Source organism: Silurus aristotelis, assembly GCF_946808225.1.
Source record: "Silurus aristotelis genome assembly, chromosome: 17".
Lineage (NCBI taxonomy): Eukaryota > Metazoa > Chordata > Actinopteri > Siluriformes > Siluridae > Silurus > Silurus aristotelis.
In genome coordinates this window covers 22,567,769-22,590,039 of record NC_139590.1, presented here as the reverse complement: position 1 = coordinate 22,590,039, position 22,271 = coordinate 22,567,769, and the positions used below count along the sequence as shown (strand labels likewise).

Sequence of the window (22,271 nt, the reverse complement as noted above, 5' to 3'; positions counted from 1 at the left end):
TTTTTTTTTACATTTATTATATATAATGTATTTGTCGTCAGGAAGGGTGCCAATACTTTTTGAGTCTAAATGCATAACCAGGACGGTTCATATAGCCTCAAATAACCTCTAGTTTCCTAAATTACTACTAATGTATGATTTTTTTATTAATAATGTTCCCCTTTGGTGGTTTTTTTAATAATCCCTGTGGGTCGTTGTGGTCTCTATCTTCACCTTCGCATTAAAAAAAAAAAATATATATATATATATATATATATATATATATATATATATATATATATATATATATATATATATATATATATATATATATATATATATAACTGGACCTTCTAGCTTGCCGTAGGAACGTAACGCATGCGTATTTCACCTTCACCACCTGTATTGTAACGAACGAGGAATTTGCGATTGGTTAGTTTTTTAAGGAGAGGCGTGGCTGCTTTCTGGTATCCAATCGGCGTGCTGCTTGTACGGCGTACTGGCCAATCCGCGCTCTGGATGAATAGTGGGTCAACAAACGGGCAGGAAAAAAAAACAACTTGGTCTGTAAACAGCTTCCTGCAAACTAACCGAACAATCCCTAGCGTTCGCAAGAAATATTTTCTCAGGCAGACAAATAAAATAAAAAAAGGCAAAAATATATAAAAATGGAGACAGAAGCCAACACGAGAAAGGTGAGTGAGTTTGTCGGTGAATTCATTTGAATCATGTTTAAAACGGAGCTTTAGCAGTTAGCTAAGTTTGTGCGCTCGCGCTGAATGTTTCGTCAGTGATTAGCCATTCTAGAGCTGTTTAATATCATGAATAAATGTATGTTTCAGATAAAGACCCTAAAAAAAACATGGGTGTAAAATGTTTTATTGATGTGTGCCAGAGCTGGAAATGGTCTCAGTTTATATTTATGTATATTTCAGGATATGCTACAGTTAATTGGGTAGATTTTACTGCTGTGACCTCATAGCACCTACTGCTTTTTTATGTGTAAATAAATGATTTATAAGCGAAAACGAAAGACGTTGATACCTAGTATAAATTTTGTTATATTTATAAGCGCGTGGTTATAAAATGGTATAGCTTGTATGGTTACTCTTCTTTCGCACATGCGCACTTGTACATCACACTGTCGCGTTGAGTCTTACATGAATGACTCGTTCATTGTGAAGAGTCGTCTCAAAGAGTGATTCGTTCATTTTATGAGCAAAGCATCGTTCGTTCTTTTATCACGTGACACCCATATACTATATAAAGGTGACTAAACGAATAAAGGAACCAAATGAACTAAAATTCATTTTTTTCATTCATTCATTTTGATAAACGAGATACAAAGAAGTCCAATCTTACAATCACTATTACGGAGTCTGGAGTCACGTGATTTGACTATTTCAATCCCTCATAAGTGTCATCAGATTCACCAGACTCCAGATGTTTGTGTGGACTGTTTACAAAAAGTTTACATTTATGTGTTGAATATAAACAGTTAATTGATATAAATTGGTTCTAGAAGTACATGACTCTCCTACTGAGCAGTTATATTCAGATTAACGTACTTGTATAATAAAATTAAGGACATACGTTTACACACAGAATCTGCAAAATGTTCTCTGCAAACCCTTTTAAAATGTTTTATTTTCATGTTGAAAATTGTAATTTCAGCGAAACTACGCTGATGAGAAATCTGCTTCTGAGGCTTCAGAGGATGAGGACTACGTGCCATATGTTCCTGTTAAAGTTAGAAAACAGCATTTGGTACATATTGAATTTTATTTTTCTTCTTCAAAAAAAAAAATGTCAGCATATGAATGATAGACGTTCTTTTTACTTTTTGTTAATAACAATTGTGTTAAAATTTGATGTAAAATATGATTGATTGTGACGTGTCTGGACTCTCAGTTGCAGAAGATGGTGCGTTTGCGGGGCAAAGGTTTGATCGAGGAGGACCAGAAGGACAGCGGAGGAGAACAGAGGGATGAGGATGAGGGTCTCGGGCCCCGCTCCAACGTCAGCCTGCTCGACCAGCACCAGCACCTGAAGGAGAAAGCAGAGGGTAAAGTAGACATTGGATCCGTCTGAGGCGGCTCATTTTCAAATAGCATTTATAGGAAGGATTGAATGCATCAGCTAGAGTTCTGGCTATTAAGAGTTCTGAACTGTTTGTAGGTAAAATGTTCCTCTGTCTACTCATGGAATTAGATTGTTGATGGATTTAATTACTCACTGGTTTGAACTGGTAAATTTTTTTTACAGCCCGGAAAGAATCTGCAAAGGAAAAGCAGCTGAAGGAGGAAGAGAAAATTCTGGAGAGTGTGGCTGAGGGCCGAGGTGGGTTTTCTTTTATCTTATTTATAAATACAGTAGATCATTTTAGTGTTTGTTTATTTGTGCTAAGGGGTGGGGCATGTGCTAAATTGGGTGGGTCTATAATGGGCATATTCCGCATGATTAGTGTAGATGCTATGGGAAAATAATTTTTACACATTTTTTTTCTTGAGACCCTAAAAGCACAAAAAGATTAATTCTGGAATGGATTATGAAAGTATAGAACACTGTTGTGCATTTATTGTGTGTATATATATATATATCAGATTTACTTTCTCTCTGTCCCATTCAGCTTTAATGTCTGTCAAGGAGATGGCCAAAGGTATCACATATGAAGAGTCGATTAAGACCAGGTGAGACATCATTATTCACATTACTGTCAGTTTATCACCATCAGTGGTGGTTTTGTATCGTTCTGTATCTGTATGATTCATACCAGGGGTGGCCCACCCGCGGCTTTGGCCGGTTTCATGCGGCTCTTACTTTCGTATCGATTTTTGTGTGTTTGATTTTTAATGTGTGTGTTCGCTTTGCTTACGTTCAATACGGTATTTTTAAGACTTCAATGAGCTTGCCCCTACTGGGAAACTTTGCGGTATATCAGACCTTGGCATGAGGCCAATCATAAATTACAGCGATGCACTGAGAATTTTCGGAAATACCTAAATCACAGAAATAACACTGCAGAAACACAATTGTAATGACGCAATAAAAAAGTGCAGCAGCACACGGTTATCTGGATAAAAGCAACATGTCTGCGGTGTGCGGATAGCGATTTGCAAAACATGCAATGCTGAAATTTCAAGAGGGGGTGTATCTGCAAAGAGTCTCTCCAAGTCGGGTTTAATTTATCACCTGAAATCCAAACATCTCGATTGCCATTCTAAATATGAGAAGAACACTGTGCAGAAAAGTAAAGTCAATCCGAGCATGCGCTCTGTAGAGGACGTTTTTGAAAAGGCAGGAAAGTTTTTCAGTGATGGTGCCAAGGCAAAAGGCATAACACAAAAAATTATGGATTTCATTGCCATTTGAATTAAATTTTCATTTCGGTGCATCCCTAAAATATTATCGTTGGTGTGGCCCTCTGACACAATTCAGGTTTCTCATGTGGCCCCTTGTAAAAATAAATTGCCCCTGCGGTATATTCATCTCACGCACATGCGCATTTGACGAAAATACCGTATTAACCTCAAGTGAAGTGAACACGCACATAAAAAAAAACCAAAGTCCTTGTTTTCTACCCTGAAACACGTGAAATCAAAGCATCGATCTGTTCTGACTGACACCCATGTGAAAGAATTGCTTCGAGTGGCAACAACGGAATACGAGGCAGATTTGAAGGGGATTGTTTAAGGCAAAGATGCCAAAAGTCCCACTAAGTAACATGCACAGTAAAAGAAAAATGCTATTGTTAATTATTATATTTTTGTTTGTGGACTTGGTTAAACAGAGTGTGTGTGAGACAGTGCACACAGTGTTCATTGTTGAAAATGACTGCCCTGTGGTCTTAGAACTGTAGGAGTCAATTTCTGTCATTATGTTGGTGTGTGACATTTACAATAAATCTGGCTGAGCAGAGGTGTGTGTGTGTGTGTGTGTGTGTAAGAGGTAGGGATGGGTAATGTTCATGTGTGCCCATGTGTATGATGTGGCTCTTTGCGGTAACACGGTCAAAAATGTGGCTCTCGGTCTCTGACTGGTTGGCCACCCCTGATTTATACAGTATTTTTTTCTCTCTCCTGCATTAAGCTGGAAACCTCCTCGCTACATATTGAACATGAAGGTGGAGAGGCACGAGAGGGTCAGGAAGAAGTACCACATCCTGGTGGAGGGTGAGAGGATTCCTCCGCCTGTTAAGAGCTTCCGAGAGATGAAGTTTCCACAAGGTAGCCTAAATAGAAAAACTTCTGCAGTGTATCTGTTTGCCTGTGTGTGTGTGTGATATATATATATATATATATATATATAAAATATTGTTAGACGTGCAGCAATAAATTGTTAAATTATTCTAATAAGTCAATATTTTATATAAATGTTCTAAAGTTGAAATGACAAACAGCAGTGCTGGAATATACAAATCTTGATTTTAAATCGGACAACAGAATTTCCACATTGTATATTAAAAAATTAAGACTTTTGCAATAATATACTTTACATGGATGGAGAGGAGAAATTTTGCTATTAATTGCATACACAAAACTATAATAAATAAATGTTTAATAGTCATCTATTGCAGATACTTGGCTGGTTAAAAGCTACTGTAGTCTTTAAAGTACCCTTTGAAATGTTAAACATAAACCGATCTAATTGATAGGAAATAGTTATTACACGTAAATGTGCCATGAGTGCGAAAAGCGAATAATGGGCCGAATTACTTGTTAAACATTTCAATATTTCAGTTTTGGAATTATCATTCTGGTCATAAATTATTGTAAAAGAAAATACAATAATACATTCATATTATCATCAGCACCATTTTACATTTGTTGAACAAAATATTCATTATCTTTTGCAGCAATTCTGAAAGGTTTGAAGAAGAAAGGTATTGTGCATCCAACTCCCATCCAGATCCAGGGAATCCCCACTATGTAAGATCCCAATACTAAAACCATGCAGATGATCTCATTTAGCAAAGCCATGCATACATGAACTGGTTGGTTTTAATATTGGTTTATTCCTGTCTGTGTCTAGTCTTTCTGGCAGAGATATGATCGGCATCGCGTTCACGGGTTCGGGGAAGACCCTGGTGTTCACTCTGCCCATCATCATGTTCTGTCTGGAGCAGGAAAAACGCCTGCCCTTCTGCAAGCGCGAGGGACCCTACGGACTCATCATCTGCCCTTCTGTACGCCCGCACACAAGCATTTTAAACATGCATGCATAGTAAGATAGAACCGGATTAGAATCTATACAGTGATTAATGTGTACATGACTGTTGCTGTTCACTGCTTCTCCTGTAGAGGGAGCTGGCGAGGCAGACACACAGCATCATCGAGTACTACTGCAAGCTCCTGGAAGATGAGAGCGCGCCTCAGCTGCGCACTGCCCTCTGCATCGGGGGCATGTCCGTCAAAGATCAGATGGAGGTGGTCAAGCAGTAAGTGTGTGTCCTGAATAACACATTAGTCCTAACACATTAGTCCAACCTAATCCTGGTGTAATTCTGTGTGTTGCAGTGGCGTGCACATGATGGTGGCGACGCCGGGCCGTCTGATGGACCTGCTTAATAAGAAGATGGTGAGTCTGGATATCTGTCGATACCTGGCTCTGGATGAGGCTGATAGGATGATTGATATGGGCTTTGAGGAGGACATCAGGACCATCTTCTCTTATTTTAAGGTACACAATTGTTTTTATAATCGCGTCTTCATTTTAAAGGCACAAGGTGCCTTTTTTATATAAAATCTTTCTAATGGCTTCTCAGTTAGAGGTTGGAATCTGGAGGGAGGTGTCTGGAGCAGGGGTAGAGGTATAGGTGGTGGTGGGGGACTTAGACACAGATGATCAAGACCTCTTGAAAATGTCCACCAGCTTTTTCCACACCTATGATCACCTCTCTTGTGAGAAGGATTTTAAACCTGGAGATCACTCATCTCTCAAACCCTCTGTTCAAGGTGTTTACCTTTTCGTCCTCAAAAGTGTGTCGTTTGTCCTGAGGTGTTGCTTCTTCTGTGTTGGTACATCCTCTTATGTAGGTGGTTGTTTTTTCAGCTCCAATACAGTGCTCTGGACCTCGTCACTGCACAGGAACTGTGTAAATTACATTTCTAAAGGTTCTTTGAGTAAACAAATAATGTGGCTCACCACAAACCAACCACCCAAGCAGAAAGAGACTTCCCTTATTCTGAAAACCTTCCTTTAACTATACACTAGTGTTCGATTTGAGGGTAAGACTTGTTAGAAGCACAAAGCTTTTTTTTTTTTTTTTTTTTTGGAGAGAGAATGTCCATCATCACTTCTGTTTTAAAGAAACAATTATTAGTGCAATGGCTTTTGGTATCCTGAGTTTTCACCTTATAAAATGTCTAATTTATCATGCTAGTTAACTAAGGTGAGTTTATTATTAACCCCATGATATTCTCAGTTCTTTATAAATTTCTCTCCTTCCCACACACACAGTATAAGGGAAGTATATTTCAAGAGGCATTTTCTCACTAATCATTCACTAGAAACCTTGAGTACTTTATTTTTACACTAATAGAAGACTCAGAAAACAGCATTGTGTATATTGTTATAAATTGTATATTGTTTATGATTTCAGGGTCAGAGACAGACACTGCTGTTCAGTGCCACCATGCCCAAGAAAATCCAAAACTTTGCCAAAAGCGCTCTGGTCAAACCCATCACCATCAACGTGGGCCGAGCCGGAGCGGCCAGCTTGGACGTCATTCAGGTGAACGCTTTGTGTGTTTGAGGAAACAAATTAGCAATCGTGTACAGTTAGAGCAAAGATAACGGGGCTGGTATTACGCGTGCAAGGTCGAGGATTTGCATGGGTTGGTGACTTCGATAGATTTGGGGGGAAATGATGACCGACTTCTGATGAAGACTCTATTGCTATAGTGCCATTTCAAAACAGTCTCTTTGTGGTGTAATTTTTGCACAGGAAGTGGAGTATGTCAAAGAGGAAGCAAAAATGGTGTACCTTCTGGAGTGCTTACAGAAGACTGCACCTCCTGTATGTACCACTTTTATTTTTACATGTTTTATCTAAAAATACTGCCAGGGAACCTTTTTGTACAAATGTTGTTTTTTGAAGTATTACAGATTTTTTTGTTTTGTTTTTGGCTAAGAAGCTTTGTGCAGAACAGGACATGTTTAAAGAGTCTGCAAGGAACCATGAAAAGTTCCCTCACTGTCCATATTACTGGGAACACCTGTTCATTTATGCAGTTATTTAAATCAGCCAATCATCTGGAAGCAACAACAACAACAAAAAAAAAAAGTTAAGCGCTTCAGTTCAGGTTCATGTCAGGGGGTCAGGAGAGTCTTATCTCTTGTGATTGTAACCGTTGTTGAAGGTGAACCAAACTTAAACTGCTGATCTTATGGGTTTTTCCACACACAGTTTGCAGAGAATGGTGTGTGTGTGTGTGTGTGTGTGTGTGTGTGTGTATAAAAATCCAAGGAAATCAGCAGTTAAGTAATACTCACACCACCTAATCTGGTACCAAGATCCATGCCTAAATCAGTAGAGATCACAGGTTTACCACATACTGATGTAAACATGAATCGAAGGTCATAGTGTGGCTGTGTGCAGTCTATAGAAGTCTCTGATCAAGTTGACAATGCGTATGATATATTGCATGAAAAATGCATGACTGAAAAAGCTGACAGCTTAATTCCCTCATGGATAAAAATGAATGACGGTTTTCATAAAATTACACAGATTTGTTTAATGTTGGATGAACGCTGCTGTGTCCCTCATTTTGTATAATCCTCTCTCAGGTGTTATTATTCGCTGAGAAGAAAGCTGACGTGGACGCCATCCACGAGTATCTGCTTCTCAAAGGTGTTGAGGCAGTGGCCATCCACGGAGGCAAAGGTAATATGCCACATGAGAAATATTGGATGTAGAATTTGATCATGTGTGCAGGTTTAGGAAACCCTGAAATGAAAATGCTTGAGAAGCTCCTGATTCAAAGTTTTTCGATTGTCATTCAGACCAAGAGGAACGAACAAAAGCCATCGAGGCCTTCAAGGAGGGGAAGAAAGATGTTTTGGTGGCCACTGATGTGGCCTCTAAGGGTTTGGATTTCCCCGCCATTCAACATGTAATTAACTACGACATGCCCGAAGAGATCGAGAACTACGGTGAGAGCAGGAAAAAAGAAATGCACTGTGGATGCAGAATGCTGTGTGGCTCTCTGATGCCTTTAGTGTTATTTTGTGATGTAATAAATAAACTGTCCATATCTTGTTCACGCTTGAACACCTATTAATTTCTATAACGTCTTTTCTCTGCCTTTTCGATAGTTCACAGAATTGGTAGAACAGGACGATCAGGCAAAACTGGAATAGCCACAACGTTCATCAACAAGGGATGCGGTAAGAAGAAGAAATTGCCTATAACTGCTAAATATCTGAATATCACCATTTTGTGTGTGAACTCTGACTTTATATGCTCACCATTGCAGAGGAATCGGTGCTGATGGATCTGAAGGCCTTGCTGGTTGAAGCCAAGCAGAAGGTTCCACCAGTCTTGCAGGTGCTCCAGACAGGGGACGAGGCCATGCTGGATATTGGAGGTGAGCATTTCATAGTGTCTGATCTCTACACTCAGATATTATCACTGGAGCTCCTGGTGCACTCTGATCCATTAGGTTTCAGGACCTTCTATCAAAGGTTAAACATCTGTGTTGAAATCGAGCAAACACAAAAATTTATTCATAAATCAACAGGAGCATTTACACAAGAAATTTAGTTTTCATGAAAATTCAAAGTGTCCATTTACACACTAATGTTTGACTGAACTAAGTTCTTCTCAGATTTATACTGTTTCTATAAATGCGGTCTGAAACTCACTGCTGTTTTCTCCTCAGAGGAGAGAGGCTGTGCGTTCTGCGGTGGTTTGGGTCATCGTATCACCGACTGTCCCAAGTTGGAGGCCATGCAGACCAAACAGGTTACCAACATCAGCCGGAGAGACTGTCTGGCCAACAGCTCCATGGACTTCTAAGACTTTGGATTTCCTCACTTCTGGGAGCGTTGACGTCTTTCTGCATGTGTTCCTGGAGTATTTAAGGTTCTGTTCTGGTGAAGGAATTTTGCTGTCACTATGGCAGCACTTGTGATAAAAAAGAAAGTGCGTATTAAACGTGTCTACGGACCCATTTTACCTTCTGTTCTACGGCTGCCTTCTACCTGTGGGACGTTTTCATCTGAGCTGCGTTATGACTGTCCAAGAGTCTAACTACAGAATGTGAAGCCACGTACATGTGAACGTGTGTGTGCAATTTAATAGCAGTGTTTTCACGTGGCAATTACATCGTGACCTCTGGGCGGATGATTCAGCAGGGGCTTGTAGTAGCAAGAGACACAATTGTTTTTTCTTTTCAATGTGCTGTTAACATTATGGAAAATTATATATAAAAAACTAAATTACACCCCACTGTAATAAGTACCAGTTTTATTTTTAAAACCGTTTATTATTAAATTATTCTTTCTATATTCTGTGAGGAAAGTAAGTCCTTAATGTTGTTATATTTTTGATATTGTAAATACCACTTCAGTAGTTTTCCTGCATTTGATGTAAAAACTCATTAAAATGAATCTGAATGTTTATACTTGTCGTTTATGAAAACCCGTACTTTTGCTTATGTCTTATTTAATATAATTAGTTTCTAGCGATGAGTTATGCCCCGTATAATCCGCGGATGTGCCAATTAACATGTGGAATGATTGACAGTTTGGCAGCCCCGCCCCCTCCCATCATCTCACCTCTGGTGACTCTTTGGCCGGTGATATTTTTCTCTGCTTGGGTGAAATATGCGCCGACTCTGCACCAATCTTTCTGTCAAGATAAAAGGATAAGTGTTGAGTTCATTAACTTGACACAAATTCTATCAGCTAACATATTGAACATTTCTGCTTAGAATGATGGGAAGGTCTCCTTGGCCTTGACTTTAGCGGATGACATCAAATCAACATTGCTGTTCAGGGGGCATGTTAGATGGTTAAATCTAGAACACTGTCATCACCATTACCTGTAACAACAACAGAAAAAGTCATGTTCTTCCTCTAATCTGTAGCTCAAAACAGGGGGAGAACAAATCTGCTGAATGAATTTAAATAATGGCACATAAGTTTTTTTAAGTGTGTGTAATTTACACAAGTGGAAAAAATGAATGTAAATAAATTAAAACAGTACGTGTAAGACTGCTTTCACACGCACGTCACATGCCTTACCCATGATGGTGTGAAAACACTTATTAAAATAGACGTGCACTTAAGTGTGTGTGCGCGAGACCGACAAAAATAATCGATCAAAGCGGTTTCGATGTGTCACAGCTTTAAGCATATTTCTGGACTTAGTTTCTATTTCGACTGCATTTTCCATTCGAATCATTTAGATTAGGCTCTTTTTTCCACCAGGTGATTGAGCAGAGAAAAGTTTTTTTATTCAAATGTTTTTTTTAATTGGAAAAATCCAACATTTTCTCTTAACATTTCTTTCTCTAATTAGCGAAGTCGCACTGCATATTTATGTCTCGCGGTTAATGCGACGTGCTCGTGCTCAGATTTAAGTTCCACAAAGGGTCAGTTTTATAATTTCATTCCTATTCTTTCTTTTATTCTGTAGAATATTACAGTGCACGTAAGATGTCTGTTATCACCGACATTTTGTTTATTTAGCGTTTATAGGAGTCAAGCTTTATACATCATGACGACTTCGAGAGAAGAGAAAAAAAATGACCAAGTCATAACAGGAACTAAGATATTTTGCAAAGATTCTTTAACTCTGGTTTTATCAGAGAATCACATCTTTTGGTGCCATTTTTAAACCTTCTCTTGCTCACTCTCTCTCATCTGTAGGTTATGTTACAAATATAACCTTGGTTTATAACTGGTACTTACAATATTTCACTTCCTTAGTTACTTCCCCGCAAAGATCTATCTGTCTATAATTAAAATGTTGCTTATAAACTGACCTGTCGGTGAATTGGGTAACATGAGAGCGGAAACGCATATCAATCTTTTTGGCCACAGGTCGGTGAGGCGCACTTCAGTTCCTCTGAAGTTCCAGCGTGAAACGAACAGCACAATGGATGTAATAGTGAAAGAAGGCTCTGTGTTTTTACAGGGAGTCAAATTCGGAAAGGTGAGTCTTTAATAAAACACTTCTCACACATTGGTGTGTTAACTTTATGAATTATTACCATAACATTTATTCATCGTAATTATTATGGATGTGAAATACTCTGGGAGAACCTGCTGTGTTAAAGAAATCCTTCCTGTTACTTGTAAATGGACCAAATCCAACACAGAAACCTTGTTTTTAAATATATAAAAATATAGAAAGATAAAAGGACAAGAATTATTGTTACACACCCTGGTTGCAAAATAACTTAACAAAATGTCCTTTTCCCCCAACTGTATATTTTTGTCCACTTTTGCCCCAGACTCAAACTCTTGTGCTTTTCACTGACCGACTAGACATACACGTTTGTTGCCCCCCCCAACCAAATCCACCAGCATTAGAATGCTGCTAAATTATTCATAACGAATCGTGGGAACTTGCAAATGTGTGTGGATGATATTAACATTGCAGATGGAGGCTGTTTAGGCACCCGAGGCGTCTCCGTATGCACAATGGCGTTTACGGGCTATGAATATAAATATAAAAACTGATATGGTTCGCTCTCTGCTTGCTAAAACCAACATTTAATTTAAAGGCATTAAATAGTTAAAGAACCTCAAAGGGAATGCTGTTATAGGAAAATAAGCAACAACAGAGTGAAACAACACCGTATATAATTATACCGCCGTGTTAATCGGTTCCTGTTATCAGGTACATTCTAGCAACTCTTATCTGCCTTTTTTCCAATAATAATTATAAAACTCCTCCAGCTTATCATTTTACCAATAAACCACACAAACATCAGAAAAGTTTTTCTGTCACTAAACGCTGACCAATCAGAAAGAGAGTGTTGTATTATAATTGTTTGATTATTAAAAAAGAAAAAGAGGAAATCTTAGACATACAATGCATACCTTTCCATGTTACTGTGCCCTTGTGTGATGAATAGAAGATCTGGAGGAAGATCTGGGTGACGGTGTTTAAGCCCAGCCAGGTGGGAATCGGTCGCATTGAGATGTGCGATATACGGGAGGGTGCGGGCGTGTCGGCGAGGCTTGGCGCCCTGAAGAAGGCCGAGAAACGAGTGATCCGGCTGGCCGAGTGCCTCAGCGTGACGCCGGCACTGGCTGAAAGCTGCCCGGCAGACTGCGCAGCGTTTTACCTAAACACGGCTCAGCGCACCTACACGCTGGCGGCACCGGTGGAGGAAGACTGGGTATCCATCATCTGCTCGCTGGCATTTCAGGTAAACCCCCTGCACAGCAAGGTCAAGTAATGGGAGGAAAATCGAGACGATTAGAAAGTCATTTGAGGGTCAGAAGTTTGATTTAATAATGTCTTAAAAATTATGATAAAATAAAATTATGATACAAATAAGATGATTCTGAGGTATAAAAAAAACAAGAAGTGATGCTGGGGCTGATTTCTTTCTGGCCCAGACTGTAAAATCATGCAGCCAATCAGTAAGAAGCAAACTGGGACAACTAATAATTGTGTGACGCAAAGACCCCTACCGCAAGATTACTAAACTAGTGTTTCTGGGTTTGAAGCTTTTATGCTTAGTGCGTGTGGTGCACCAGAAAAACGTCATTAACCAAGTAGTGCATTTCGAAGTTACCACTTCTCGTTCTTGTTATGCCATACATGAGACCATCTCAAAAAAAGCATTTCCTACTCCATCATTAACTCTAATATCATAAATTCTATACCAGGGGTCCCCAAAACATCAGGCTGCCAGTAATTTGTTACCAGAGCTGCACAGAACAAAATCCATTTTATTTCCATTTCATTGACTTTCGTTGCAGAATTAATAATAATATCATATATATAAATTAAGCTCCCACTGATTCTGCATTATGGTAAATTAAGTTACATTTTCATTATATATGTAATAATCAAACCCTATAATGGTTAAATGGTATAATAAGTAAATCATCACCTGCCAGTAATCATCATGCACTTCTGCTCCACTCAGTACATTTTGCATTAAATTATATTATTCAAATTATATATTTATGTATATATATATATATATATATAAAATTATATTAAATAATATTTAATTAATATTCTATATATTTTTTGTATGACTGTATAAGTATGCATCAAATAGGTTTCTAAACTCAATCAAGCACCGCCCACTTTTTCTTACAGGGAAAGGACGATTTGATTGACAGCTCAAATGACCAATCAGAGCCTGCTATTATGCGCGACGATAAAACGGCTTCAAACTCTTAAATAACATTTTTTACAACTTTTACTCGACCTGTTTCCTGAAGAGTGAAGCGTTTTGTTCAACAAATAACATTTAAGTGCTCTACAACATGAGAGATAAACATATTTTAAATAATTTAGCCAACTAGCATACAGATTGCAATCACCGAACCGTTAAATTAACAATGTGAACTAATAAGTTTAACACTTACCAGCATGAGTCTGAGTTAAAATACCAAAGAATATCTAATTGTAGAAGTTTTAGCCTGCAAACGTCTTTTTTTTTAATATACATTATATAGTTTTAGCTGAGAGCCCGTCTGTCTGTCGCGTTGTTCCAATTAATCTAAGTATAAATGATGACGAGTCACGTGATCAAATTAGCCGCATCCTATTGGGCGGTGATGCAAACGTTTGAAAAAATGGACGCCTTTGATTCTTCCATTAGAAACCCATGAGGTCTTAATATGTGGTTGTGATTATTTCATTAATAAAGGCAGAAGACACAAGCTCTGATAAAAAAAAAAAAATATATATATATATATATATATATATATATATATATATATATATATATATATATATGCATAATTGTGCATTTTCAATTTTCTTGTAACATAACAATGTGCATAGTTTCGTCTTAATGTCATGAGAGCGGTTAGGAAAGAGAAGCTGGTGAGAAAGCCGAATGATAACAGGAACCAAAATGTTTCTGATATTTTTCCACTGTCATGCAAGATCATCTGTGATTATTTCTCTCTCACGTCACACCCAAGAAAAAAACTGTTATTCTACAAATAAACTACATTTATTTTACTCCTCTTTTGTGAGACATCATGCAACTATCATTGCACTATTTAAACACATGCTCCTCTAAAAGGCACCCAATAATGGACTCGAGAACCACTTTTAATTAGTGAAACATTACAAACGTGTCAAACTCCTCCGTTACTTATAGTACACATTTCATTTTTGGTACACGATCAAAATCGAAGCCTAATCAGCCCAGATCTTCACAAAAAGTCTCTCCAATTATCGTCAAATAAAACCGACCACCACGTTTGTTGTCTATATGTAAAATTGTACAATCTGGTAATAAAGCAGCAGATTATTTTATAGCTCATGCCCCTCCAAACACCGCTGGGAATAATCGTTTGTCCTGTGCGATAACCGAACCTGCAGGATGAGGAAGTACTGATAAACCCCACCTCGTCTTCGCATCTCACTTGGTTGCTTGCACAAGATCTTTTCTGGCTGCTCTTCAAAGACACGGTGCAAAAAAGAGGAATTCGGTACCTTCTGACCGTTTTGTAACATCTACGTTTATATTCTCAGTGTAACAAGGAATGTAGCCAGACTAAGAATGCGCAGGGAGAAGGTGGTGATAACCGATGGACGGTTGACACGACTATGACGGAAAACGATATCTACTCCTCCTTGTGTCCAGGTGAGGACCTTTTTTTATTATTGTTTTGTCAGTTTGTTTATTTCCTCCACGATGCACATCATAAAGCACCTAATTGAATAAGGCTGGGGTTTTTTTCTTTGTCAACTCCAGGGGGTTCACAGGTTTGAGTCTGGGCCTTGCAGAGTGTGACCTCAGGTCATGATGGTTATCAGTGGTTTGCAAGAACTGTATGTCTTGGCAGGAAATGCTAATGTTACATCTGTGTTTACTTTTCACACAGTCAGTAAGACTAAGTGGAAAAAAGAACTGATGACATCAATACGTTTGCCCTGCTCGATTTGTTCGTGTGACATAAACTGTAACATATTTCGGGTGCTAGTGACATAATTAGAATATTCAAAGCTCGTGAAAGCTTGACTGTACGGAAAGGCATTTGTTGATTTACATTAATGTGCTTTCCCATTCGTGGTACAGGTCAGTTCCAGGTGACGGTGGCGAGCTCAGAGGCATCTGTGCGTTGCTGCATGTCCGGTTCGTACCTGCTGTCTCCTGAGAAAGAGGCTCTGAGTCTGCTAAACATGAAGACTGGACATGTTGCGTTCTCCTGGCCGTATCGTTTACTCCGCAGATTTGGCCTGGTCAAGGTATGTAATAATTAAACATATTCAAAGGGGCAACTGCAGGTCTTGTTTTTAGCTTTCTATTATTGTTATATTTCCATAATTATGGTTATGTGACGTTTACAGTTCATAGACTATGTGAAAAGAAAATGATATTTTGAACTGTAATCCACCAATAATCCCCCACATACTATTAACCTTATCATCTACCCTTCTTCACAAATAAACACATGAATAAAAATACAAGAAAGAGTGAACCCGACACTTGTGCGACAAGTAATTATGTATTGACTGCACGTATAAAACAAATGTGTGTCACTGGGCAAGGACAAGCTCATTACTATAACCTGCAGAAAATTATCTACAGCATAATTTTAAACATTTCCTCAAACAAGTTCCAGCAAATAAGAGTCGAGTCAAGGACATGGCTGATTCGTCCTCTGCAGTTTTTTCAACGTTTTCAGGTTCTCAAATTCGACAAAGGTTTTATACTTTTTTTTTTTCTTCAAACGCTGTTACAGGAAGGAATAACTATCGAGGCAGGCCGTCGGTGCCAAACAGGAGAGGGCCTCTTCATTTTCCTCTCCAAGCAGGGGCCACAGATTTACCAGGCAATCGAGGAGGCTATCATGCATCAAAGCGTACAAGATCTGCTTTCCAAAGCTACTGCACTGCCACAACAAAATACGATCCAGCGGCCGGTGCAGGCAGCCAGTCCTGCATCTCCAAAAACAGCCATCTCTCGAAGAAACCTTGCTCTTCCAGCAATCCCTGGCATAAAACTGCCTCCCAGAAGCCCTCAACCTGAATGTGGTCAAGCAGTGTATGCCACAGTGAAGCCCCTGCCCAAACCGAGAAATGTACCCCCACCTTCAGTTCTGCCTCTACCCAGACCCATGACTGCAGTAGTGAGAGAAATAAAGCCAGTAGGTTTGGACATTAGTGACAATAAACCTCATTATGACTCCAGTGACTCTAACCAAAGAACCCAGTCAAATCCGGACACTTCTGGCAGCCCGCTGTACAGCTCAATCAAACACAGTGACAGAAAAAAACCAGATAGAGATACCAGCCAAGGGCATCTTAAAAACACCCGACAGAATTCCGCATTTTGCTACACAGCAGTCCCGGTCAACTTCAAACAAATCCTGTCCGAAGTTCTGCTCAAAGAACCGAACAGGCCCGGACCGTCTCCTACACCCAAATCATACGAAGCGAGCCCAGATCTCTTGGCTGAACCGGATTACTATGAGATAAAAAAATAAAACGTTCTCCACTATTCAAAGAAACCCAACCCAGAAGGTATAAAACAATATGGATCTGATTTCCCAGCTGTCATAAAGCATTTGTGCAAAAAAACAAAACAAAAACAAAAAACAAACACTCAGGTCTCAAACCAATTTCTTTGATACCAAGTGTACGATAGAGCTTGAAACAGTGCAGATAGGTGAATGATGAAACACTACCCTGACAGAATGGACTAGAATGTCTACCAGACATTAGGGCACGGCTCAGGTGATGATCTGAAAACAAGACCTTCTCTCGTTAGCTGAAGGTCCGGAACGTAAAGAATGTGATGATGTAGCATGACTGTCATGCACCAGATATTCATGCGATCGTTCACCATGCCATCGTTGTCATTGTAAACGAATGATATTGATTGCACTCTGCCTGAATGCCTTTTGAGTATTGCTGTGCTAAAGTATTGGCACCCTTGCAGCTCTGATTGGGTTTGCTGGCCACCAAACGTAACATGTTGCTCTTGTGCTTAATAGTTCACCCTGCTATGGAGACAACCAACGGAGCCATGACTATTTTGATGTTTACATTATTTACAATTATATGTCCATGTTTTAAAAAGAATCCTAAACATAATGTATATTTTAGTAGTAAATCACTGATTGTGCTTATTACAAGTCATCAGCTCGAAGCCTCTAGAGAACAGATTGGCATAATAACGTGCAACAGTTACTTGTCGGTGCTGAACAGATCGTTCTGGATTAGCCGAAACTCCCTGCATGAGCTCAGGGTTGGCTGTCTGCGATTAGATTCAGGCCCTTTCTTTGCACTATCCATATTGTAACTGTAATAACATGTAAAATATGTACAAAAAGTTATTTGTGCTTATACAGACATTAATATCTGTATTTATGTTTAAATCATGGTACACACATTAAATCAGCAAATGCTTTTATTTCCACAATTTGTATTGGTAAAAAAATACATTATATACATAAATAGCAGTTGGTTCATTGGCAGTGGATTTATGTAATGTGTGGATGTAAATCGCAATGCTCAGATAATAAAGTGCAGAAACCCAAATAAGAAAAAAAAAAAGCATGGTGATCGTTATTTCGTAGGACAAGTTTATATTTATTCATTAACCCCCCCCCCCCCCAACAGTCTACTTGAACATCTACTGTATCTATTTGGTCTTGTTTAATGTCTACTAAAACACAGACAGTGATAATAGTTTTATGAGCCCACACACAATCGCAGGGTTTTATTTTTAGGGCCTTGATAATACATAGTTTGGGAAAAAATTATTGCCTTGTTATCGGACTTTACAATACAGGATTATCAAAGACCATCCTTCAGATAATTTCAACCAAATATATAATAAAAAGGAAGAAAATAAAAAGTAGGCGGCGGCCTGTGTTTTAACCGTGTCGTTTTGGTCTCCGGTTATATATTTAGAGAAGTCATAAATACACTAATATTAGTAGAATAAATAAGCTGACTCTAATTTGTTACTAAAAAAATATTTCTGTAGTGTTTTCTGGCCCATCATTCGATTTCAATGGTTCACCCTGTACGCAGAATCTTTATTCAAATAGGCTATTATAGGCTAATCGCGTCTCTCTCTCCTAAGGAAAAACAACCAGGGACGAAAGAAGTGTCGAATAATAAGAAAAAACGATCTAGAAAATAAAAGTAGATGAGTAAATGTGCTTCCTTAAAATCGTACACTGAGTAAACACTTGAGCGTCAGAGATAAAAACCAGTCGGCGCGGTTGTTTGGACAGAAGACGAGAGGGTAAAAACGAGAACAATAAAAGTAAAGGGAAGAGTGTTTACAGGGCAATTACTGATAACGCTGTTGTAATGTTTTATAATGTGAAATCGGTCTGCAAACCCTTCAAAGTTTTAGGATTGGCAAAACATCTCAGCGTGTAGCTTCAGGAGCCCTCGACTGGGTAAAAACTTTGGATAGATTGTACAGAAGTCTATTCGTAGGACTGTTTTGTCGTTAATCGTTGTTAATGTTAAAGTTGTGAAGACTTTCCTATGGCGGAAAAACCCCTCCTTGTATAATAGGCATCGCTACAGCTTGCACAATGAGTGTCTGCTCATAGTTTGATATCGAAATGAGCTCAATTAGACAAAATGCATACATTTTGATGGTATATGAAGTTTTATATGCAACTGCCTAGATTGAGTGTGTGTTAGCATCTAGTGGTGATTCAGGGGCTTCAGTCAGGCTGACTGGGGCTTCACAGGTGAGCTTTAGTGGCATCTATAGGAGTATTTAAAAATCACTACACAGTCATTTGCATATATGTTATAATCACTGAGTTCCCGGATGTACTTCTTCGGCGTCGCTGCAGTGTGAAGACTCTCCGTCGCTGCCGTTGGCCCCCGCGAGCTCCATTTTCTCCGAATCAAAGTGAGCCGAGGGCGCGGAAAGGATCAGCACGTGTCCTTCGGTCACGGGGGCAGCGGGCGGTGTGGTCGTGGTCGCGGCGTCCACGGCGTAACCGGCGCACGGTGTCTGGAAGCAGCGGCGCGCGCGGGGGGCGTCCCCGGTGCCACGCGTCGCCACGCCCTCGAGCAGCTCGGAAAGCTCGCCGATGTAGATCTGCGCCATCTGCAGCGTGTCGTACTTGGAGAGCTTCTTGTCGTTCTCCAGCGACGGGATGACGCTGCGCAGACGGTCGAACGCGCGGTTCAGGCCGTGCATGCGCCGCCGCTCGCGCGCGTTCGCCGCGACGCGCCGGTGCCTGTGCGCGGCGCCCAGTGCGCGCTCTTTCGGCGCGACGGCGGCCGCGGGGTCCGGCGATCTGTCCGCGTTGACGTCCGGCGAGGCGCGCGCGCAGTGGTCGGAACGGGGGCGTGCCGGAGCCGCAGGGGCGCGCACGTGCGCGCTTATCCAACCCCGCGGGTCGCTGCGGGTCAGCGTCGCGCACTCGGCCTGGGGGACGTCCTGCGGGCGCTTTGGCACGTGCGCTCCTGACCAAGTCAGAAGTTCAGCGTTGGCCATCATGGTCAGAATTTGAGACAGTTTTATTACTTCCAGCAAGTCTGCTTTCTTTCACCCACCCCCCCCCCCCTCAAAAAAAGTGATGTAAATGTAAACGTGGAGCAAAAATCCTTGATGCTCTCCAACACTTCTCCACACACTGTTTTTTTTTTCAATCCCAGCACCTCAATAATAAGCAAAAGACCAGTAATGAATCTGCAAAAAACTTTGCAGGTAAAGAAGAAGTCCTTGATCCAGTCTCGCCTCCTCAAACCAAATTTTCAAGCTCCTGCTCGAAGAAATTCTGCTCTGAGTAAAAAAGAAAAAACGTGTTTAAAAAAACCTCAACTGAGGCTTGGAAGATCTTAAGTGATGGTGCATCTCAGGCACTGAGACACTTCCTTCATCCAGGTGCCTTGATTGCTCCTTTAGTACCCATTGCGATTGGACCCTCCTCCCCTCGGAGCTACAGTCGGGTGTTTCAGGGCCAATAGAAAAAGTTCCCCTGACGCCCACAGAAGAAAGGAGGATTTGTGGTTTTGACACTTTAGGAAGGCAATTGTTTTCTGGTGATGGATGATGTTTTTGAAGAGGGGGATGCCACATTATAGCACAAATTACAATGTGATTCTTCACTTTGAAGAAAAAAAAATGATACAAATGATTGATTATTACATGTGTTGGTCTTTGTGTAAACCGACATTCATGGCATTTTTATGGCAGGAACTGCAGAACTGAAGACAAAACTTTCTTCTAACTAAAACTAGTGAAAACTTCAAGAATTAATTCCATATCCTTGTGAGTGTGTGCAAAACATTTACACCAGTGCTGAACTTGGGACTGTTGAGCAAACATCCTTCTACTCAGGAATCAACAGCCAGCACCACTGGGGCAGAAGCTGACTTCCTACATCAGCGTGATGTATGATTGTGTCAATTCTCAAATAAACTGTAAAAGGGAGCAGCGGAGTGTGTAAGGCTGTAAAACCGAGCAGGTGGAAGGCGGCACACCTGTCGAACCCCCGTAACTCCTGCCCAAGCAATGAATCACTCGGGTCAACAAGATGAGCTCAAATAATAATAACAAGCACTGATCCAAGATCATCGACTGCTGTGGCATGTCAAAGGGGAAAAATTATTTCATTCTGAAATTCCTGAAGTGCACATAATACTGGTACTTTTTAAAATTTACTGAATAAACACAAATTTACATTTAAAACACATTAAAATAAATAGGTATACTCTTTTTTTATTACAACTAATTAATTTAGCATGTTCATGTAATTAAATTTGTGCATTTTTATAATTTGAATATTTTATTGTTTATTATTAATATTAATATTTTATTGTTTTATACAGCAAGTAATCGTGCACAATATAAATATATTCAATTTAGTCTAATCATTTTTTATTCATTTTACTGTGTATTTAAGTCATTCTTAAAATGCTTTCTTTAAAAAAAAAATGTGTTAAGCTTATATTAAATGCTGTTTTATTAAAGAAATAATTGATTTGATATATGCATTTTAACTACTAGCAAATTATTTTACTGAATTTTTTCAAATCGATTTTATAGACAATAAGTCAAATATTATTTTCAATACAAAAAATCTATAGAAACTAAATTTCCATTGAAATTCTTTTAAAGATCTAAAATTGATGCAAATGATCAATAATCGGTGAATATTTCCGACCTGAAGCACTATTGAAACTCTGTATTGAAACTCTGTATTTCCAGAACTCTGCATTTCCTGCCTGTAAGCGTTTTTGGCTTTTGGCTTGCAGTACACCCAGGGGCTGAGTTCCATCAGCAGTGGAACACTTGCAGCCTTGTGTTTTGGCAGGGAATGCTGGTGGGGTGCGGGGAAGATCGTCGTAAGTCAGTCGGGCCCCAGGGGCCCCCGAGAGGCTGCTCATCTGAGGGAGGGATGAAAAGAGGCGCAAGGCGGGTTGCCTGGCGTCCCCTGGCACCCGCCGCCCAGTCTGAGACTTGCTACACATCTCCCATATGCTGTCACGGGTTACGGTTGAACTTTTTTTAAATCTGGTGTGTTGGGGAAAAGTTGACGGGGTGCAAACAAAGATTTCACCTACAGCTCCATGTCTGACACCCTAATAATATAATCATTATGTATATCGCACTCTTTCCCTCTTGTAAACTGAATAGATTAGAATGGGAGACACTTTTTAGCACATCCTCACAACAGAGAAGCATTTCAACATGTTACAAAGCTCTAGACTTACAGCAATTTGTGTGTGTTTGAGTATGTAATAGAGAGAAAGCAAAAGCGATTGTGCGTATGTGATAAATATTAAAGCTAAATAAGGAAATTAGCATGACCTGCTAGCCCGTCATCGGGTTAATGAGCCTTACATGGAGCTGAATAAATGGGCACGCTCTGCGTCCATTCATTTTCCTCCACGCATGTTTAATCCTCGCCACCCTACTGGCGCACGCAACAGCCTGCAGCCCTACCGAATAGGCAATGAGGGGAGAAAGTCTCACTCCCCATCTGCTGTGGCCCAAAGACCTGGGGGAGTGGAAGGTGGCAGGAGCGTATCAAAGGTCAATCTGGGACCAGCCACCCGCCGTGCCGGTGTTTGAAGCCCACTGAGGCAGACGGCCATGCACGGGCCAGCGGACTGGACCTGGCTTCCAAATCCTTGTGCT

General features: G+C 39.9%; 3 protein-coding genes and 1 long non-coding RNA gene across 7 annotated transcripts; 2 read left to right on the top strand and 2 right to left on the bottom strand.

Annotated features, from left to right (window-relative positions):
* Positions 1-322: 322 nt before the first annotated feature.
* Positions 323-9,601, top strand: ddx41 (DEAD (Asp-Glu-Ala-Asp) box polypeptide 41). The gene is made up of 17 exons (XM_083566439.1): positions 323-674; positions 1,654-1,746; positions 1,891-2,044; positions 2,245-2,319; positions 2,609-2,669; positions 4,069-4,205; positions 4,835-4,907; positions 5,011-5,164; positions 5,280-5,416; positions 5,496-5,658; positions 6,581-6,712; positions 6,926-6,997; positions 7,768-7,864; positions 7,984-8,133; positions 8,296-8,367; positions 8,457-8,567; positions 8,862-9,601. The coding sequence occupies exons 1-17, from the start codon at positions 648-650 to the stop codon at positions 8,996-8,998; spliced, it is 1,845 nt and encodes a 614-aa protein (XP_083422565.1). The 5' UTR covers positions 323-647; the 3' UTR covers positions 8,999-9,601.
* LOC310740064 lies at positions 9,209-10,105 on the bottom strand. The gene is made up of 2 exons (XR_014537558.1): positions 9,944-10,105; positions 9,209-9,790 (listed from the first exon to the last, which is right to left on the bottom strand). It is a non-coding gene; the product is annotated as an uncharacterized lncRNA (long non-coding RNA).
* A 394-nt stretch (positions 10,106-10,499) lies between these two features.
* Positions 10,500-16,742, top strand: dok3 (docking protein 3). 4 transcript variants are annotated; one of them, XM_083566809.1, is made up of 6 exons: positions 10,500-10,577; positions 11,029-11,140; positions 12,069-12,365; positions 14,669-14,780; positions 15,216-15,385; positions 15,883-16,742. In XM_083566809.1, exons 2-6 carry the CDS (start codon positions 11,084-11,086, stop codon positions 16,624-16,626), a joined length of 1,380 nt encoding a protein of 459 aa, XP_083422935.1. In that variant the 5' UTR covers positions 10,500-10,577; positions 11,029-11,083; the 3' UTR covers positions 16,627-16,742. The 4 variants fall into 4 exon arrangements, with proteins under 4 accessions (XP_083422935.1, XP_083422936.1, XP_083422934.1 ...); XM_083566810.1 differs by lacking the exon at positions 10,500-10,577 and adding an exon at positions 10,870-10,888; XM_083566808.1 differs by lacking the exon at positions 10,500-10,577 and having other exon boundaries at positions 10,887-11,140; positions 12,072-12,365.
* An 865-nt stretch (positions 16,743-17,607) lies between these two features.
* Positions 17,608-19,635, bottom strand: atoh1b (atonal bHLH transcription factor 1b). The gene has a single exon (XM_083566812.1). It carries the CDS (start codon positions 19,623-19,625, stop codon positions 18,930-18,932), a length of 696 nt encoding a protein of 231 aa, XP_083422938.1. The 5' UTR covers positions 19,626-19,635; the 3' UTR covers positions 17,608-18,929.
* Positions 19,636-22,271: the final 2,636 nt, after the last annotated feature.

Bases quoted from the DNA above. Each gene is read 5' to 3' on its own strand.
- dok3 (XM_083566807.1), top strand. From the start codon at position 10,991: ATGAGAGCGGAAACGCATATCAATCTTTTTGGCCACAGGTCGGTGAGG. The intron at 12,366-14,668 runs GTAAACCCCCTG...TTATATTCTCAG, and splicing joins TCTGCTCGCTGGCATTTCAG to TGTAACAAGGAATGTAGCCA. The intron at 14,781-15,215 runs GTGAGGACCTTT...TTCGTGGTACAG, and splicing joins CTACTCCTCCTTGTGTCCAG to GTCAGTTCCAGGTGACGGTG.
- atoh1b (XM_083566812.1), bottom strand. From the start codon at position 19,625: ATGATGGCCAACGCTGAACTTCTGACTTGGTCAGGAGCGCACGTGCCA.
- ddx41 (XM_083566439.1), top strand. From the start codon at position 648: ATGGAGACAGAAGCCAACACGAGAAAG. The intron at 675-1,653 runs GTGAGTGAGTTT...TTGTAATTTCAG, and splicing joins CAGAAGCCAACACGAGAAAG to CGAAACTACGCTGATGAGAA. The intron at 5,417-5,495 runs GTAAGTGTGTGT...TGTGTGTTGCAG, and splicing joins CAGATGGAGGTGGTCAAGCA to TGGCGTGCACATGATGGTGG.